The sequence below is a fragment of the Vitis riparia genome, chromosome 18 (assembly GCF_004353265.1).
Source record: "Vitis riparia cultivar Riparia Gloire de Montpellier isolate 1030 chromosome 18, EGFV_Vit.rip_1.0, whole genome shotgun sequence".
Lineage (NCBI taxonomy): Eukaryota > Viridiplantae > Streptophyta > Magnoliopsida > Vitales > Vitaceae > Vitis > Vitis riparia.
Genome location: NC_048448.1, coordinates 22,207,570 through 22,229,069, shown reverse-complemented (window position 1 = coordinate 22,229,069; position 21,500 = coordinate 22,207,570). Strand labels below are relative to the sequence as shown.

At 30.6% G+C, this 21,500-nt stretch overlaps 1 protein-coding gene across 1 annotated transcript; it reads left to right on the top strand.

Annotated features, from left to right (window-relative positions):
* The first annotated feature begins 12,282 nt into the window (after nt 1-12,282).
* Nucleotides 12,283-17,799, top strand: LOC117907059 (NAC domain-containing protein 17-like). The gene is made up of 5 exons (XM_034820419.1): nt 12,283-12,641; nt 14,010-14,287; nt 14,379-14,678; nt 16,239-16,806; nt 17,234-17,799. The coding sequence occupies exons 1-5, from the start codon at nt 12,443-12,445 to the stop codon at nt 17,605-17,607; spliced, it is 1,719 nt and encodes a 572-aa protein (XP_034676310.1). The 5' UTR covers nt 12,283-12,442; the 3' UTR covers nt 17,608-17,799.
* Nucleotides 17,800-21,500: the final 3,701 nt, after the last annotated feature.

The window sequence follows — 21,500 nt, the reverse complement described above, 5'->3', positions numbered from 1 at the left end:
AATATATATTTCATATTATTTTTTATTCATTTCATAAATTAAATATAAATATAATATAATATAGCATATCCCAATGGATATGCTACCTTAAAATATTATGTTCATAGGATATGTATATCCATGAACATCATATCCCATTGGAAATCATATCTTATTGGAAATCATATCCTATTATATGCATATCCTATCCTGGGATATGATATCCTAAGATATACACATCCTATCTTATCATATCCTATCCTTTCAATTAAACATAGCCTTAAAGTATATGTCATCTAAAAAGTGTGAGCTTGAGTGGGTATCCACTAATATCCATAAGAAAATACCAACTCCCTCAAAAATTGATTCTATACTCTACTTGATGAGTTAGAGTGAGTGCAAGGTTCATCCCTAGACGTTGAGTGGGTTTATATAGACTCTATTGTGGGCTTAAGTGACTCGAGTTCATCATGGGCTTAGGTTACTTAATCTATCCCACAAGGTCTTAATTAATTAATTAGTTCTAATCGACTTCAATTAACTAGTTAACCCAAACCAGAAAAACTTAAGTCATATGTTCTTATGCAATAGTGCATTTTTTTTATCAAAACACCCTTATGCACATATATAAATAAAAACCAATTTTCCTTGAAGTATATCTCATCCAAAGAGTGTGAGCATGAGTGGGTACCACTACCCATAGGAAAATATCAACTCCTTCATAATCTAATTATAAAGTTGACTCTATACTCCACTTTAGAGAATCAACTACACTCCAATATCTTATTAAATTAAGTTCAGGTAAAAAATGGATTGAATCTAATTTAATCAATTTCTCAAGTGTGTTACCTATTAACCACCGCATGTAAGGTCCCATGAACTAGTATTCGTAATCAACAAGGTAAAAGTCATCAATCCCTTAAGATTACTTCTACAATCCTTGAATCTCAAATCTTTCTATTATACAATCAACTAACATACTCTAGTTTATAAAGGACATGTAAAATTCCATTAAGGAACTTACTACAACCATTGAATTCATAATCACAAGTCCTTAAGATCACTCAATCGATATATCATCTTGATCCCACGAGACATCATGTTGTCTTTCTTGAGAATACCTATTGCAACCTATCTTAATTAACAGTGATCCATTCTGTTAGAAAAAATAGGCTAATCCAACCTATGGTAATCACCCTAGAGGGGGGTGAATAGGGTGATGGTCGTCTTTTTTTTAAATGTAAACTATGTGAATGTAAGAGACAAATATATGAAAGTATATAATAAAACAATATAAAGTCAATTGCATATAAAGTAAAAGAGTATGGAAGAGAGAATGCAAACACAAGATTTTATAGTGGTTCGGCGCAACCCCACCTACATCCACTCTCCTCTAGCTTCAATCCTAAGCTTGAGGCTCCACTAATTCAAGGCTTCCAAACCAAGCCTTCAAGCAATACAATTGGATTATGGTTCCAATTCACCCTCTTGTATTTTTGGTTCCAAGCACCCTTTACACTTCTGAAGAGATACCCCACTCTTGAACAACCCCTCAAGTGATACCCCACACTTGAGAAACTTCCTCTCAAAGATTTATAAATAATTGATCTCACAAAATCCTAGTACAAAAACTTTAAGCTCAAATGATACAAGAAAACTGGGATTGAATGGTGCACTAATGATATGCAAGTTTTAGAACAATGATGCACTCAAAAATACTCTTCTAAGGCTCAAATATATTCAAGAAATGTTTGGGAAGGTTAAGCTCATAAACAATGAAGATTTGGAGCATTTTTATAGAAGAAAAAGTCAAACTAGTCGTTGAAGGTTCAACCGATCGAGTTGGGGGTCGACTGGTTGACTAACCGTTAGCATTTAATGTTTGACAGGTGACTGTTGGACCTCGACCAAACCTCAACCAGACCTCGATCGGAGGTCGACCAAAAAGGAGGATACCTCGACCGAGAAGGGAAGGCTATTGGAAGAGAGAGGGTGTTTTTAGCACTCCTCAATCGGACCTCAACTGAGCAAAGGGAATTGGTCGACCGGTACCCTGGTCGGTTGAGTCGGTTGACCCAGTGCCACGACCAAGGCTATGGTACACTAATGATATGCAAATTTTAGAATAATGATGCACTTAAAAATACTCTTTCAAGGCTCAAATATATTCAATAAAGGTTTGTGAAGGTTAAGCTCATAAACAATGAAGATTTGGAGCCTTTTTATAAAAGAAAAAAGTCAAACTAGCCATTGGAGGTTCGACCGGTCGAGTTGGAGGTCGACCAGTTGACTAGCCGTTAGCATTTAATGCTTGGTAGGTGACCATTGGATTTCGACCGGACCTTAACCGGAGGTCGACCGGGAAAGAGGATACCTCGACCGAGAAGGGAAGGCTACTAGAAGAGAGAGTGTGTTTTTAGCACTCCTCAACCGGACCTCGACCGGGCAAAGGGAATTGGTCGACCAGTACCCTAGCCAGTTGAGCCGGTTGGCCCAATGCCACGACCAATTCAATGTTTTGGCCCTGAAAACCTATCTTTTTCTATTCTTTTCTCTTCTAACACTTAGACAAGGTTTTTAGGTAAATGAATATTCCAATTTGAACATTTTGCCTAAGGTACATTTGATATAACACGGATTTTAATTGAAAACATGAAATCATCCAATTTTATTTTAAACAAAATAACTTTTGGATGATTTTGGTGCATAAATAAAGAATGTAATGCATGAAAATCCCAGTACACCAATGACTTTACAAAGAGATCTTATGAAGCTTGGGTCTTAAAAAACACTTTTCTTTGAGGTCTTCTTCTTCTTTGGTTTGATTTGTCTTTGTGATTGCCACTTTGGAAATCGTCTTGTCTAATCACACTTGAAATATAATCAATAGTTTTAAACCTTATTTTGTTATCATCAAAACCGAGATTAACCAAAGCTTAATTTCACACATTCTATAAGGAAAATATTACCACCTCAAGGTCTTAACTTAAATCAAAGTCAGTGAAGACCCCATTACTAGCTCAATATTCTCTCAAGGTCAAGAGTCCATGCAGCACAATAGCTTGGTGAAGGTATGACGAACCGAGAGTCAATGTCATAACTTACTATTAGTTTTATGCATATTTAACATACACACTAGTGCACTTATTATAAAAATCCCTAAAATTTGTCCCAAAATGTTTTTTACACTAATTTTGAACCCCATTTTTATCCTTAGATTCCAAACTCGAATACATTTGATTTTTTTTTTTTTTTGGCTCACTTATACGATTTAAACCTTTTTTTTTTTGTCTTTTTATTTTATTCTTATTATTATTTTATATTATATTATTTTAGTTTAGTTTTCCCTTTTCCTTTTTTTTTTTTCTCACCTACTTCACCCACTCTCCATTTTTTCTCTCCTACCATACCTCCTCATTCCCACAACCATACCCCTATTCTCCCTTATTTCATCCTTTCTTTTTTCTTTTTGATTTAGGGGTTTTTTTTTTTTTTTCTCTTTTTTTCCTCTTTTCTCCCCCCATTTTTTTTTCTCATTTTCTTCTTCTACTTCCAGTCACACTCCACTGCCACACGTCATTCCCCCCTCTATTCTCCCTTATTTCCTTTTCTTTTCTTCTTTTCTTCATTTTTTTCTCTTTCTTTCTCTTTTTTCATTTTCCCCTCACCACACCATCTTCCACTATTGACAGTCATCGACACCACTTCTAGCGCCCCCTCACTTCTCTATCTCTTTCTTTCTCTTTCTCTCTCTCTCTCTCTCTCATTTTAAAATTTTTATTTTAAATTTTAAATTTTATTTTCCTCTCTCAACACACTGCCACCCCCAACTTCCATGGTCTCCAAAAAAAAATGTTTAAGTTTATTTTGTTTTGTTTTATTTTATTTTATTTTTTCTTGCTTTGACTTTAATAGTAATTGTTTGTGAGATTTGGGTTGGTTAATTAATATGGAATTCGGGTTCATTTTTTATTGGTGAATCAATATGAAATTTGAGCTCATTTGTTATTTGTGAAATTTGTTAAATTGGTTGATAATTTATATGGTTTTGTTCATTTGAATTATTTAATTTGGACATGATATAATATTGTGGTATATATGTGTTACATTTGGACTTTACATATTAAATTTGACTTGATTGCGGTTATAGATTTTTTATTTGTATATTAAATTAGACTTGGATTATGGGCAATTAAGTCTATGTCTAATTGAACTTAATTTAATTTGTTACATTTGGGTTTAACTTATTGTGCTTATATTTATGTTATTAATTTGAAAATTTTGGGTTAAGACCTATAGTAAGTGGGATGTTTTTTATTTTTTATTTTTTGGCTTATTTTTGTTTTATAGGGCCCATTATGTTGAGTATGGATCAATGACACATGAAAAATCGAATTTCATCGAAGGAAATGAGGTTCAGGAAGGCTGTAAATGAGACATTGGATTTGTTGTAGGCTTGTTAAGGTATACCTTTTATTTTCCACTTCCATTCGGTTTCATTTTTATTGGTTTCTATAAATATTCGTTTGCATATGCTTACTCATTGTGTACAAGATTAAATATCAAACAAATAAGAAATTTTTGTTTAAATAAAAAGAACAATTCAATAAATTTTTTTAATAAAAATAATAGTTTAGAAAATATTATTCTTAATAAAAGAAAGTTTTTTTATTAATAAAAATTCAAAAAAACGTTTTTAGGAAAATCCAAAAAAAAATGTTTTTAACGAAATTCGAAAAATTGGTTTTAGTCATAATTATCTAATATTTATCTGTTTAATAAAAATTGTTCAAAAAAATTGGTTTTTAAATAAAATTGCTCAAAAGGTTATTTTTTAATTAAATTTTCCAAAAAAAATATTTTTTTAAATAAATTATATTTCCTTAATTAGAATGAGATTAAAAGTAATTCTTGTAGATAAAGGTCTTAAATAATATTTTAATGATAATATGATGAGAGTCATTTTTGCAAATTAAAGTTGTAGAAATCTTTTCTTTTCTTTTTTTTAATAAAATTGGATTTAAAATATTTCAAAATAAAGTTTTTAAAGAAATTAATTTATTTGTAAATTAAATTAAATTGAAATACATTTGCAAATAAAGTTGTAAATTTTATTTTTTTTATTTTTTTATTTTTGTAAAAGCAACTAAAAATCATTTCTATTGTCAAGTTCATTTTTTTTTCAACAAATTCTTCCGATAATAATAAGTGTCAATAACTTTATTAGAATAAAAATTGAATCAAAGCGCTTATTAAAAATAAATTGAAACTTTTTTGTAAATAAATAAATTAAAATCATTTATTTAATTTAAATTTCTTGAAAAACTAATTTTTGAAATATCTTTTTTTTTAAATCAATTTTCATAATTCTCATGTCATTTATCTTGTGCATTCTTGTAATATGCTTTTATTATTATTTTCTGATATATTGATTTGTATCATTAATCTTGGTATCCATGATTAATTGATTAATTGTCATAGTTCCCTTCATTCGTTTAGTAGAGACCATAAGTATATAAGTTTAAAGGGATGCTACGGCTCACAGCCGTACCTTCCCAATAGCTAACCTGACCCCCGAATTTGGACTTGGTTTTTGCAGACATGTCTTTTCCAAATAAGGAGTCACACAGTGTTTTTTTTTTTTTTTTTTTTTCCCTTTAAAAAATAAATTAAAATAAGTAGCGACTCCAAGTCTTTTTTTAAAAAAAATCAAATTTTCACCAATAAAAAACGAGTCACACCATCGAATAGGAGTGCACATCCACAAGGCTATTTCGAAATTTGAAGATGCGGTGTGGCTTGAATTTCTTTAAAGGTGTAGGTTGTGAAGAGATTTAATGGATTGTGCATGTTTGTGTTACTCCCTTCTACAATGCACACCACATGGAAGCCTCTTTGAAGCATGGATGATGGGCTTACAAGTGATCCTCTCAAATGGTGGAATGTCCTTATGCATATGAAAGCACTTTTATGATAGCATGCTCTCCAAAAGTGGTGCATGCTGTCTTTTCTATATGCAACCATTAAACACAATTAAGGAATTCAACCTGAAGACTTCCCATTAAAGCCACCAAAACCCCATTATCTTACCACAATACCAACCTCCAATTCATGTACATGCAGCCACCAAAACCCTATTATTTTACCACAAAACCAACCTCTAAATTCACCTAATGCAACCACCAAAATTTTCCATTATTTTACCATAAAACCAGCCTTCAAATTCATGTACATACAACCACCGAAACCTCATTATTTTTCCAGCAAGCCAATCTCTAAATTCACCTTATGCAGCCACTAAAATTCATCTTTCCTCCATTGCATTTTCACCATAATTTTTTGTCATTAAATTCTCCATTAACAACACAAAATTCCAACCACACAACTTCCTCAATTTAGTCTGCACACCTTTGAATTTTTCAACCGCTTATATTCACCTATGCAGTCTCATATCATGGACTACATATCCATGGTTTTTTTTCTCTTTGAATTTCGGCCATTAAATCTTCATCTATGCAGCCACCAAACTCTCATCTTCATTATAAAAATTTAGCCCTAGAATCTCTCCACTAAGCGGTCATACCTTAGCCATGAATTAATACCCATTAGGGTTTTTCTCTATTAGAACATTCATACATTTTATTGATCTCTTCTTTATCAACCTACATAAGTCTCCATTGAAGCCATTCGGTACTACAACTCCCAAAAACAAATAAGTCGTGTATTTGTTTTGCCTTGGAACATTAGCAACCACTCTCCAAAATTCAAAAAATGATCATGATCTCCTCTCTAATTTTTCATTTTTTATTTTTGCTCTCAATCTCCTCTCTAAGATCACTACTTTGACCACCCCAATTCACAGGGTCCCTTCCACAAAGTCTCTTAAAAATCTCTCCTTGAGTGTTCGACTCTCCAAACGAAATTCTTTTTCATCTTTCCCTGTCATGTCTCTCCAAAGTGACAATGTGGTTGACTCATTCTCCCTAAAACAAAAACCATGTGTGCTCATCCTCCCAATATCCATGGTTGTACCTAAAAAATTTGATATCTATACAATAAAAATCCATGTTCTTCAATTTTCAAAAACAAAATTCTGATTGTTCTCCACCAAGAGAAATATGATCATCATCTTCAAGGCTCTCCACTGAAAATTCTGATTTTTTTTTTTTATCTCCAAAGCCATCCATCGAAAATTCTTATTTTTATCTCCAAAGCTCTCCACCAAAAGTCCTGATTTTTCATCTCCAAAAGCTCATCACCGAAAGTTTTGATTTTTCATCTCCAAAAGCTCTTTTCCCCGAAAGTTCTGATCTTTCATCTCCAAAGCTCTCCATCAAAAGATGTCGCATCCCATCTCAAATTCTCCAACATCCTTAAGTCTTATCGAACTCTAATAACATGATCCCCCCATTCAAGTGGCAGCCCTCAAGCCCCCTAATGAATATCAAGTAGCATCCTACATGCACTTCTCTAATAACCCGATTATCATTTCCATGTCACCCTTATGCGTCTTTCTCTTCCTTTTCACTTGCATGTTGTGAAGACCTTCCAAAAAATGCAATGTCTGCCTTCCCAATGCATGTAGTCCACATATCAACCAAGATGTCACCTTCAAAATCTTCTCTAATCCTCTTTCCATATGCTCACATACGTGCTTCCTTAGAGAGAATTTCAAAGATGCGGTTGTAATGTCTCTTGGAGAGAATATTTTTTTCTCTTTGGAAAGTAGGTTCTTATTCTCGTATGTGGCTGCATGTTATTATGGGAATCATCTCCTAGTTGCACCGTGTTATCCTTTCTCAATGACACCCATGGAGAATTCCTTTAGAAAGGTAGACTATACATGTTCAAAATCTCTCCAAGGTGTGTGAATGTGTCCTTTTTTTTTAAAAGTTGGCCGTCTTTGTCTTCATTTTTGGAGAGTCATTGAATTCCCATCCAAAAAAATAAAAATAAAAAAAGATACAAGTTAGAAACCTTATAATAGACAAAATAAAAATAAAAAATCATGCCAATTTGGAAAAGAAAAATGAAAAATAGAAAATATCAATACATGTATATATAAGAAAAACCTAAGTATTAATTCATGCAACTTTAGCAACAACAACAATAATAATAATAATAAGATAAGATCATCAATCACGTGCAATTTTCTGAAAATAAATAAATAAACAAATAAGTAAAAAATAAACAAATAATTTTACAAAAAAAATAATAAATAAATAAAATAGATAAATAAATAAATAAGAAATCAAGTACATGCAAGTGTTAAAAAATGCAAATCATGCGAACTATGTAAGCTATACAGGAATTACCTAAAGGTGACCTAAATGAGTTGTGGTGCATCAAGATGGGCCAAGGTGTGCCTCAATGAATCTAAGTGGGCCTAGATGTGCCTAGAGATGGGTCAAAGTGTGTCTCAATGAATTTAAGTGAGCCTAGATGAACGTAAATGGGCTTAGGTGAATTTGAAATGTGCCTAAGTGACCTAGGGTGAAGTGTAATGTGCTTAGGTGACATATGGTGAGCCTAAATGTGCCCTAGGTGAATCTAGGTGAAGTGTAATGTGCCTAGGTGATCTAGGGTGAGCCTAAGTGACCTAAGGTGTGACTCAGTCATCCTAAGTGACCTAAGGTGTGTTCAGTTATCCTAAGTGACCTAAAGTGTGGCTCAAAGGTCCTATGTGACCTAAGGTGATTAGCAAGGTGCCTAGGTAACCTAGGGTGAGTATGTGTAAGTGTCCTAAAAATGTACCTAAATATGCCTAAGCAAGTTGTCCTAAAGGTGTACCTAATTCTAAAAGAAAAAATGAAAGTCCTAGATCTAAATCGGGGCTACCAAGGGTCACAATGAAAGGCCAAATAAACCCCTCAACCAAAGTCTCAAAGATGGCTTAAAAAAGTAAGTTGTATAAGTAGCAATGGACTACCAAGGAATTATTGTGGAGTACTGGAAAAAAAACCCACCTAAGGCATGTGCTAAGGAGACAAAACAGAGGGTCTACAATAGTACACTACATCATTATATGGATTACCTAAGTCTATGAACCAATTGTAAACTACTCATCAATTCGTAATGAACCTATGACTTGAATGTTTTATGTAACTCCTAATGCACTCAAGGCATATACAATGCAAGTAATGCAAGTATGAATGCTTAGATAAATATTAATGTAAATTAAGATATTAAAGTAAAACTGAAATTATATTAATTAAATCTTATGTTATTACATCATATTATGCTTTTAAGAGCTCTATCCCAATTATTTAATCTACATTCTACCTATAGTTTGCCTAAGATAGTAAAGTGAAACTAAAATCATATTAATGAAATTTAATATTGTTACATCATGTTATGATTTTAAGGGTCTTATTTCAATAACTATGACTTTGGTGTACATTTGAAATATAGTTTACCATGAATAGTTTCCTTCAACTTGCACTTAAAACACTACCAAACGTCTCTTACTTATGAATCTTTAGTTGTGCAATATATGGAACAATTTCATCCACACAATGCACTAAATTAGGTCCTCAACAAAGACTTGAGATTTATGTAATTCTCATTCTTCATATATCATAAGGTATCTTGAACCCTTCACAAATGATATTTTTATGGTGCACTTTGTTGATTACCATTTTGATGAAACTATTTTCCCACTTAGGTGGAGCAAAGTCAATTCCTAAAGAACAACGAGAAATTACTTTGAATGCATCAACTTTGTCTCATTTTGATCCTTGTATTAACCAATGTGAACTAGAAGTTTAAAGGGTCATCATTTACAAAATCTTGCAAACCAATTACCAGATACATTCATTGATATAACAAAAGTGATAAAGCCACATATTTTTACTGCAAATACTCCAACATTGATTGATGTCCCTATAGGACAGTTAGTAAATGAATTTAAGATATTTTTAAAGCGTAGTAGACCTATTAGCTCAAATGATGTGATTCCTAAAAAAAGGAAAATACAAGGAAAACTTGTCACTTTCAAAGATGCCATAAAAATTATTGATCAATCTAAAATTAATGAACCAATAGCCCCCAAAAAGACACAAATAAAATATAAAGCCCTAGAAGAGACACATATTGAACAAGTAGTCATTTAAGATATATAAATTAAACGAGTAACCACTGAAGAGGCACAAGTACCCTAAAATAATGAGATATTAATAAATTATGTACATATGGGAGAAAAATAGGATCAAAATAATATTGTTATTAACAATATTCTTTTTCTCCAAATGACCTTTGACATCATAACAAATGAAAGGATCTCAAACCACAAAATGTGGAAGAATACTGACACAAAAATGATCAGTCAAATTAGAAAGAAGTCATATTGAGAGTTAAACTCGTTAATAAAATAAGAAGTATTTGGATTTATAGTTCAAATACCTAAAGACAAAAGTTTGCTAAGTACAAATGGGTATTTGTATAAAAGAACAACAAGAAAAATAAGATTATAAAATATAAAATACAATTAGTAGCACAAGCTTCCTCACAAGGACATGGCATTGACTACGAGGAAATAAACTCTCTTGTCATGGACGCAATCACATTTCAATTTTTAACTAGTTTAGTTATCTCAAAAGGACTAGATATGTATATCATGGATGTCATTACGACATATTTATATGGATTTATGGAAAATAAAATATACATGAAAATCTCTTAAGGATTTAAATTGCCTAAAGCAAATAATACAAAGACTCATAACATGTACTCAATTAAGCTATAATGATCCTTATATGGATTGAAGTAATCCATACACATGTGGTATAATTGCCTTAGCAAATGCCTATTAAACAAAGAACATATGAATAATCCTATAATCCATGCATTCTCATTAAGAAATCAAAAACCAAATTTGCAATTATTGCAATGTAAGTTTTTTACTTAAATCTTATTATGATTGTTGAAGGAGTTCACAAGAACAATAAAAGTGTTCGAAAAAGGAATTTGAGATGAAAGATGTTAGAAAAAAAAAATGTCTTGGCCTACAGATCAAGCATTTGTGAAATAAAGTTTTAATACATCAATCAAAATATATATAAAAAATCTTAAAGCATTTTCATATGGATAAACACACATCTATTAAGTTCTTTAATGGTTGTTTGATCACTTAAAGTGAAAAAAGACCAATTTTGTTCTTGTAAAAATAGTGAAAAATTACTTGCTCTTGAAGTATCATATCTTAATACTATTAATACACTTATATATCTTGTCAATTGTGCATGCCTAAACATTGTCTTTTTCTATGAACTTACTAGTAAGATACAATTTTCCTTTAAGCCAAGAACATTGCAATGGTATCAAATATATATTACGTTATCTTCGTAAAACAATTAATATAAGTCTATTTTATTTAAGAAAATCAAAACTGCAATTATATAACTAAAATTTATAATCTAACATATTCAAAAATCAAAATGGATTATCCTCGATTACAAACTAAGCTCAACCTAAAGAATTACAAGAATATTATATATTTTTTTTCCTTCACAAGTTTATTATATAGTTTTTTACTAGTAAATTACTCGTGTTCCAACAAATGGGAGCACGAGGAAAAAATGTCCTTATACTCTTATTATGCTATTAAGTGATGATTAAAGGTACTCTCTTTTATCATTTAGTACTACCTTTTAATGATATAAGTACTACATTTCACTGTCTTAGATAGTAACCTTTGATCGATGAGTAGATGAAATTTGAATTAGTTTTAAAAAGTTCATATTTTATGATTATTTTTATATGAGTACATGAAAATTCACATTTTCCATTTTTCATTATTTAAAATATCTAATAATTTTGAGAATTTATTTAAGTGAGAAATTTTGAAATTTTGTATATGACACCATCTTGGAGGATAAGTGGAGTTTTTTTTTTCATATTTGAGTTTTAAAACATGATTTTTATTTATGAAAATAATTAAAAACTACTTTTAATAATCATTCTCAAAAATTATTTTTTATTTTCAAAATTGAATAGCCAAAATTAAAAAGAAGTTTCCAACAAATTTTAAAATGGGAATTGGCATACACATTTGATCCAAGGTTTATCAATTGTGAACAAACTTTAAAATTTCACAAAAAAAAAAAAACCAAAAAGGGAAGAAAAAATTTCTTCAATCATGAAAGAAAAAGTTGGTTTTCGCTTATATTTTTATTTTTGTTTTAAAAAATAAAATCAAAAGTAGAAAGAATCATTTTTTTCACTTAAAGTTCGAACCCTTAAAAACCCACACTAAACCCTTCCTCACCCAATCCTCTCTCAATATAATTAATTCAGAAATAGGAAGTTTCCCTTCGCCCACCACCTCGCTCTCTATCCTATTACTTCTTTGACTATGCCCTCTCTTCTTCCAAAACTCGCTCTCTTTTAGGGTTTTCTCATTCCCGATTCTCCCCATTTCCATCTTCTATTCTCACTCTGTTTCAGTAGAATCTGACCCGAATCGATGAAGGTGACAGTGGGTGATTCGTCGCCGTGCTTTGACGGAGACGAAAAGTCTGCGTGGCCACCCGGGTTCCGATTCCATCCCACCGATGAAGAGCTGGTTCTGTATTATCTGAAGAAGAAGATCTGCCGGCGACGGCTGAAGCTCGATATCATCGCCGAGGTCGATGTTTACAAGTGGGACCCCGAGGATTTGCCTGGTATCAAACCCATTTCTTGCCTTTGATTTTCTTCTCCTTGGACTTGATGAAGGAATGAATTTGTGTTTTTAATTATCTGGGTTTGTTTTATTCTTAGTCCGGGATTGGATTCTTGGATGGAGAACTGGGTTGTGGTAATTTGGTTATGAGTTGGGGATTGTCTTGAATATAATTTGAATGCCTGGGGTATTGGTTTTCTTCATTGACCTGCTTTACAGGTTAACTTTTGCGTTTATTCATCTGAGTTTGAGTTGGTTTGGTTCGTTTTGGATTCGAGTGTTTTGATTATGATAAGAATTGTGGTTCTGTGGTTGATATTTGATTTGGGTTCAATTGTTTTCTTTTTTGGGGTTTTCTGGTTGTTTATGATTGGTTTTGACACAAGTGAAAGTGTTATTTAGTTTATTTGTTACATTTGAAATTTTCATGAGGGATAAGTGTGTAATTTTGTTTTGGTTGGAAATGTTCCACAGACCGAAATGTTGTTTGGATGATATTAGCTAGTTTTGTTGTACTAGGGATTTGTTTGAACTGGAGTTGAAGTTCTGTTTGCTGATCTGATTTGTTTTATTGAGGCATCAATTCGGTCTGTGGTTTAAGGTTTTGTGTGGTTTAGTTTGATCATATATTCAGGTCAAAATTTTTCTGGATTAGTTTGTTCTGTCAATTGAAACATAGGTTTGGACTCATGTCAATATGTTGTTTGTTTAATTGTTTGATTGGTTTTGTCTCAATATTTGAATATAAGAGTGAGTTTTTTTGTTTGTTTTTGGAAATAAATTATTTTTTATTGTTTAAAAGTGGGTTGGATTCAAGCCAAAGCTACACTTTGAAGTGAACATTCTGCTTGGCTGATTCATTCTGGTTTTGTTTAGTTGATTGATTTTCTGTAATTTTGGTTTGAATTCTAATAAAAATTGCTGTTTGCTTAAATTTGGTTTGTAACATTGGTGGGTGCAATTCTGACTTTCTTTGGTTAACTGATTTGTTTTATTGAAAGATTGGTGAGGACTAAGGTAAAGTTTGTATGATTGGTTTATTTGTGGAAACTTTGAATGGAGGGAAATCACTCTTCAAGCGTTGGCATATACACTATTTTTGCACAAAACAGGAATAGGTAATGATAAGGTCTCTTGCATTTTGTTGAGTCCTTTAGTATCCACCTTGCTTTTCTGAGATTATATAGAATTTGTGTTGAAAGGTTTGGCAGTAAATTCTCTCTCTCTCTCTCTCTCTCTCTCTCTCTTGGTTTTGTGGGAGGGGGGTTGGGGTGAGGTCGATTATTATTGATGTTTAAGAATTTCAAATTATTGGTTTTGAGAAAAGTTTGGTCAGTTAATTGATTCTGTTTTAACAAATTAAATGCAGGGCTATCTAAATTGAAGACAGGAGATAGGCAATGGTTCTTTTTTAGCCCCAGAGACAGGAAGTACCCTAATGGAGCTAGGTCTAATAGGGCAACCAGGCATGGATACTGGAAAGCAACAGGAAAGGATCGAACTATTAGCTGTAATATTCGGTCAGTTGGTGTGAAGAAGACCTTGGTTTTCTATAAAGGCCGTGCTCCAAGTAAAGAGCGCACAGACTGGGTGATGCATGAGTATACAATGGATGAAGAGGAGCTCAAGAGATGCCCGAATGTGCAGGTATTTTGCTCAAAATGATTTTTTTTTTTTAATTATTAGTATCTTATGTCGATAATTGTCTATTGAAATTGGTTATCTTTCCATGTTTCAGGATTATTATGCACTTTATAAGGTCTTCAAGAAGAGTGGACCTGGTCCCAAAAATGGTGAGCAATACGGGGCTCCATTTAAAGAAGAGGAATGGGCTGACGAAGATGACCCAGATGTTAGTAACTACTCTGTTGAAGAGACTCCTCCAGAGCAGTTGAATGGCGTTATTTCTGTCAATAATTCCCAACCTAATGGGCAAGACTGTCAAGCAGATGCTTGGGATGACATCTGGAAAGGACTTGCAGAAGCACCTCCAGTTGTTCCTCCGCGTGTTGATGATTATGTTAATCTACTAGCTCAGGTTGGTTAACTCTCCTTCACTATTTTATTTTCTATTTTGTAATGATTTCTAATTTTTTGTATTAGAAAATAGTAATGGCTGCATTGTTGAAATGAGGTTTAAATTTTTTATATCTTGTTCAAGTTCTGGTATGCTAGCTTTCCCTTGCTGGTAATCTTTGAATTGGGTTATGCTGATTAAAAGAAAAACATATTCAAATGGGGTTATTTTCAAGAAAAAAATGTATGCTCTGCACCATATGGGACAGTGTGGGATCTACTGAATGGTGATTGGAATGCCAGATTCCTTATAGAAATGGAGAAAGGTGTTTCTTGTCCCCTTTAAAAAAAATTAGAAATAAATGCAGATGTGTTCTTTTCTCTTTCTTTTTCTTGATCTTAATGTTTCCATATAATGAGGGGGTTAGAATATCCCCTTTTTATAGGTGGAAATAGCTCGTGTTTTATTACTTTTTATATACTTCCATTGACAATCAAAGTGGTTGTATTGACTGCAAAGCAGGTTACTTTTACATTTTGTTCATGTATCCAAGGATGAAAATTTTGGTTTTTTTTGCCGAAATTTCGTGTTTTGGGGGTCAGCGAAACGAAAAAGGGGGGCGAAATGTCGACGGAAGAAATATCCGTAAATTTCGCTAAATTTCGGAGAAATTTCCTTTTGTTTCTGTTTATTTCGGCGATTTTTCACCGATTTTTTGAAAAAATTGGCGCCTTGCACCTACTATTGATCCGACGGCTCCCAACTTCCCCTCATTGATTTGAATTAGTACATTTTTCCCAATTAATTAGTACATTTTTTAAATCTTGAATGAATTAGTAGATTTTCATAGAATTAATTTAGTTTAGTTAATTTATTAACTTAATTAACAATATTAGTAGCTTCGCAATTTTTTCAATTTTTTTTTATATTTTCAATCGTAATTAATTAGTACATTTGAATTAATTAGTACATTTTTTAAATCTTGAATGAATTAGTAGATTTTCATAGAACTAAAGGGTCATTGCAATGTAATATGTACAAATTATTGATATTTAATGAAATCAAATCTTTCATGAAGCTTCATAATGAGTGTACAATTACAAAATTCACATTTCTTATCGATCGATATGATATAATTACATTTAATATCGCAAATTATATCATACATATATCAAATTCTTTAACAAAACAACTTTAAATTGTTTATTATATTTCTAATTACATTGCTATGAGGTTTTTCTTACATTTCCATGAGTTTTGATCAAATTTTGGTATACCGAAATTTTTTTCCAAAATATCCGTTGATATTTCTCTGATATATTCGATATACCCTTAAAATCAAGTTACCGATATATCCGTGATTACCGATATTTTCATCCTTGCATGTATCCTTGTCTCATAGGGGGGAAATCGAACCTATTTCAACCATTTATTTATACAACAGTAACCTGTGAGCATAACAGTTGCATTGGCGAAAAAATGTGGTAGTTTATTGTGCTTGTGCTTGTGCTTGCACATGTGCTTGTTTGTTTAGATTTATTCATTTGTGGACGGATTATTGATTTATATAATTTGTTGTAGGTTATTGGTGAAGAAGAAGCTCAAACTCCTTTGGTGGATTCATCACTCAATGGAGCTTTCGTTGCTGATCCAATAAGCACAGTATTAACCCCTACCTCTCAGCAGTATGCTGTGCCAGAGAACGTTGAGTTTACACAATCAGCCTCCTCTCAGTTGCAATTGCACGAGGCACCTGAGGTCACATCTGCTCCTAACATTAGTGAGCAGGAACGTGGATTAAGTGAGGAGGACTTTCTAGAAATGGATGATCTCCTTGGTCCAGAACCCATTCCTCAAAACTATGAAAAAGCTGAGGAGAACTTGCAGTTTGCAGACGATGGATTGAGCATCCTTGACCTGTACCATGATGCAACCATGTTTCTTCGTGACATTGGCCCTATTGATCAAGGAACGGTGCCGCATCCATTTTTGAATACCATTGAGAATGAGATGGTGAACCAGTTGAATTACCAGCTGCAGCCCCATTCTGTTGGCGCAGATCAGATTAGTGGTCAGCTGTGGACACTCGATCAAAGTGTCTGTACCTCAGCAGAATCTATTCAGGGGATCATTGGGCAGCCAACCTCAGGTACATATATCTGCAAAGACCTCAATGTCCATTCTTCTCCTTGGCAATGAGCCTGCAACTGAAGCTACAAATTTTCCTAAACTATGTTTTGATTTGTCCAAAGCACAACTTTCTACATTGCATATCTGGCTGGAGGGCTTGAATCAGATGGATGGTTTTGGTTGACATGTCACATCCACGTGGCAAAAAAATAATAATAAATAAATAAAAAGAAAAAAGAAAAAACTACGCGGATGAAGGGTTTTGACTTGGCTTCAAGATCTCTTCTAATGCAATTTTGGATTCATCCAACGTTCAATGAAATGTTGAGAAAAAATGTAGCCTTTCCTCTCTCATCAGGGGAGGAGTTTTCAGCCAACTTCAAGAGTTCTTCCTCCAACTCAGGTAGTATAGTATTCTAATACTCCAAGTTTCTGCTATTGTCTAGGTGTCGTATATGCCAGCAGTTCTACAAATGTTCCCACCGAAGGAAATCAAAACATGAATGACGAAGGGGGTAACGGTGCAGGGAACCGATTCACTTCTGCTCTATGGTCCTTTGTGGAGTCAATACCTACCACACCTGCATCAGCTTCAGAAAATGCGTTGGTGAATCGGGCATTGGTGAGAATGTCTAGCTTGAGTAGAATGAGAATGAATGCATTGAACACAAATGCAGGTAATGGAGGTGCAGCCACATGGAAGGGAGGTATAAATAAGGGGGGATTCATCATTCTTTCAGTTATTGGAGCACTGATAGCTATATTCTGGGTCCTAATGCTAGGACCTGTGAAGATGTTAGGAAGATGCCTCCCCTCATGAGTCATGGGTAATGAATAAAACTAAGTATTTTATGTAAATGAAAAGATGAAGACGAAAGATGAAGATGGGTGTTTCTTGTTATGAGACTCCTTAGCCAGATTCAAATTTTAAAGCTCTCAGACACAATGGGAGAAATTTTATTTGGCAGTATATACAGAGGTTTTAGTGGGTATTTGTTTGCTGTGAGTACAAGTCTTTGATCATTATTCCCCATTCATTTACATCTATAGTCGTGTAATATTTTCTCAAATATAACTCTAGTCAGATGAAATAGGAAGAAACTTAGCTCTCGGCAATTTGTGAGCTTTCTAACGCAGCTTTTTACAAAATTTAATTTATTAATTTTTAATTTCTACTAGATTTTAGTGTAGTTTTAAAAAAACCAAGTGGTGAATGTATTTAACCATTGGGGGTTATCTTTGATTGATTGATTATAGTATGTAATAGGATTAAAAAAAGATAATATATTTTATATGGTTGGTAATAGAATAAAATAAATTATCTCATAGAATAAGAGATATGTTATTTATTTTTTATTTTTTTATGTAAAATATTTTAATTTTAAGCTTAAAAACTAAATAGCATAAGGTTTTTTTTTTATATTACTTATTTTATAAAACAATAAGATATATTCTCCCCCTTCCGTTATCATATCCCTTGTACATGAAATATATTAATTTTAAGCTAAAAAACAAAACACACAGTTCCCATATATCATAAGTTTTTTCTTTAAAAAATTGATTGAAAAATTAAATTTGTTGTTAAACAAAAAAAAAAACTAAAAAAACATTTATAAAATATATTATAAAAAAATATTAATATATTTATTGTTTTTATTTATTGAATAATGTAATATAAAAAATAAATATTGTTGAAAGTAAAAGAAATTTTATATTTTTTTTAGCAAATATCAAACAGTAAAAAATAATATATATATATATATATATATATATATATTCATTTTTGGTTTTAAAAATTAAATATAAGTATAATATAGCTTTTATTTATTTTTCCAAAAGTACTTAATTTTTATTTTAAAAAATATATATTATGAATGTGGTATTTGGTTTCAGCCGCGAGTCTCATACCACTTTAATCATCATGTGAACGTGACAATTCTTTGAATCATAATTGTCGCCTTTTTAAATTCAAAGTAAATCTGATATATGAGAAGGGGTTTAAGGTAAATGTTTGTGTTAGTTACAAAATTAAAAATTATTCCTCTATTAATTTAATTTTTTGAATAATATTAATCATAAATTATGTTCAATGCCTAATAAATATTTTTATTAGAATTTTTGTTAGATTTTAATAAAGGGTTAATTTTTGTTAAATTATGTTGGATGTCTGGACTAAATACACTTAGCTCTTATTAATTTGGATATTTTCCTTAAATACCTCGTCTATTACTTTTATTTGTTATTTTCACTGACATCCCTTTAACTTGAAATAAGAAAGATATGTGATAGAATTTCAAACCATAAAAAATTAGATGTATTTAGTTAAAATCTCAACAAGGATATGTAAAATTAATCATTTAATAAAAATGATACGGTATGCAAATAGATATTAATGATTTTAATATTATACGGTTTAAAATATATAATTTAAAGTGCATATGATAATGCTTTTATTTGAAGTGTTTTTAGCGAAAGTATTTTCTCTTAAAGTGTTTTTAGAATAATCACTAAGTGTTTCTCCATAAAACACTATAACTGATTTTCCAACATTATAAAAGTTCGTCTATTTGGTAATATTTTGAAAAACACTTTTAAAAATTCAGATAAACACTTGAAGTGTTTTTGAGGAAAGCATTTGGGGGTGTTTTTTTTTAAATATACTTCAAAAAAATTCAAATATTTCTAAAATACTCAAAATATTTCTTGCTACCCTTCTTTTGTTTCGCACTAGCCACTACCCTTCTTTCCCTTTCACTCTTTTCTATTTTTTACGAAAACATCTCACAAAAAGCCAAAGAACTAATATGTATAAAATAATTTTGAGATTTTGTACAATCTTATTGAAAATTACTGCAATGACGTCAATTTTAAATTTTTCCTATATTCTACATTGTTTCTATTTTCATAATCATAAAAATATTTTTTTGAGTTTTTTTAACAATATAAATGTTTATATATATTTAGAATAAAAACTTTTGGTTTATTATAATATTTTATTTTTGCAATGAATATTATTTCTAGTAATTTATTAATATTAAAAGTGTGCACTTGTGCAACATTGTCAAAAAGAATCATTTTTTCAAATTCTCATAAAAGCGTTTTTCATATAAGAACTGCAAAAGAAAATACTTCTATTAGAAGCATTAACAAACGAGTTTTAAGTGATTTTTTTTTTTTTTTAAGTGTTTCCTAAATTTTGTCAAATACAAACTCTATTTGGTAACTGTTTTTTAAAACAGTTTGAAATAACAATTTTTAAAAACTATTATTTGATGTTTTGTAAAACAAAAGTTTATTTAGGAATTTAAAATATTTTTAATCTATTTTTAATATTTTAAAATATGCTTTAAAATTAATTTTTATGTCTAGAGCTTTACTTTTAATCATTATACATGTTTTGTATAATTATTTTTTTAAATAACTCTACAAAATCAAGTAATAGCAATTAAAAACAACAAAAATATGTTTTTTTTAAAATACTATGCTTTCTGTTTTTGAAAAGAGAAAACATAAAACAGTTTTCTAATTATCAAACGTGTTTTTCTTCAATAACCTTTTTATTTTATTTTATGAAAAACAAAAGGCTATTCTAAAAAACTATTATTGAACAAACAAATATTTTGTTTCAAAAACTTTTTTTTTTTTTTTTTTTTGTTAAAAGCGATTCCTACAATCATCTACTTAACAAAATCCTATTTTTTTTTTCATAAGGATTGTTTTCATCAAATTTTAAACAAAAACTACTAGTAGACTAACCTAGCATTGATTTATGATTGCTATTAACAGAAAAAAAAAAAGAAAAAAGGATTAAAGTGGCACTTCATAAAGAAAATTAAACTTGAAAAAAAAAAAAAAGGTAAAGTTGGTTGATATAAACTATAAGCACGTTATTAAAATATATTTTTTTTGAAAGAGATTAAAAAATTATTATAAATGTAATGATTTAAACTTGTTAATGAAAATTTAAAATTATTATAAACATAGAAATAAGTTTTTAAAAACAAAATAAAATAGAGAACAATATTTTAGAGAATGACTAAAAATTGTTTTTACTCTAATTTAAAAACAAAATAAAAATATAAAAACTATAATAAATTATAATAAATATATAAAAACTATAATAAATTATAATAAATAAATAAAAGTAAACATGATATCTCTATTTTTCTCACTCCACAATTCAATATCAATATTGAAAATCTTTAAATATGATATTCCTTTAAATCATAAGTGTTTTTCTTTACCTAAATTTCTTTTAACTTCTCTAAAGTTTTTACTAAAAAAATAATTACCAAATCAAGTTATAATTGATGTATAAAATTTATTAATTTTTAAAATAATTTAAAATTCAAAAACCGATTTAACAAGTACTAAAAAGTCATAAAACTTAATAAAATAAAAAATTATAGACCAAAATTCATTTTTACTGAATTGACTAATTTTTTATTTGCATATAATCATATTTTTGTAATTTTTTATTATATAAATAAACTTCGAATCAAATAAAACTTAATGTGATTGATTTATTAATGAGTCTACTAATTTTTAAACAAATTTGAAATTTATGAACAAAAATTGGTCTACAATGATTTTATTATTTTTCGATATCCAGATTCTTATAATATATATAAAAAAAATATTTATGATTTTATTATAATAAAAAATAGTATATTGTTTTATTATAATATTGAAATACATATTTTACTAAAAAAA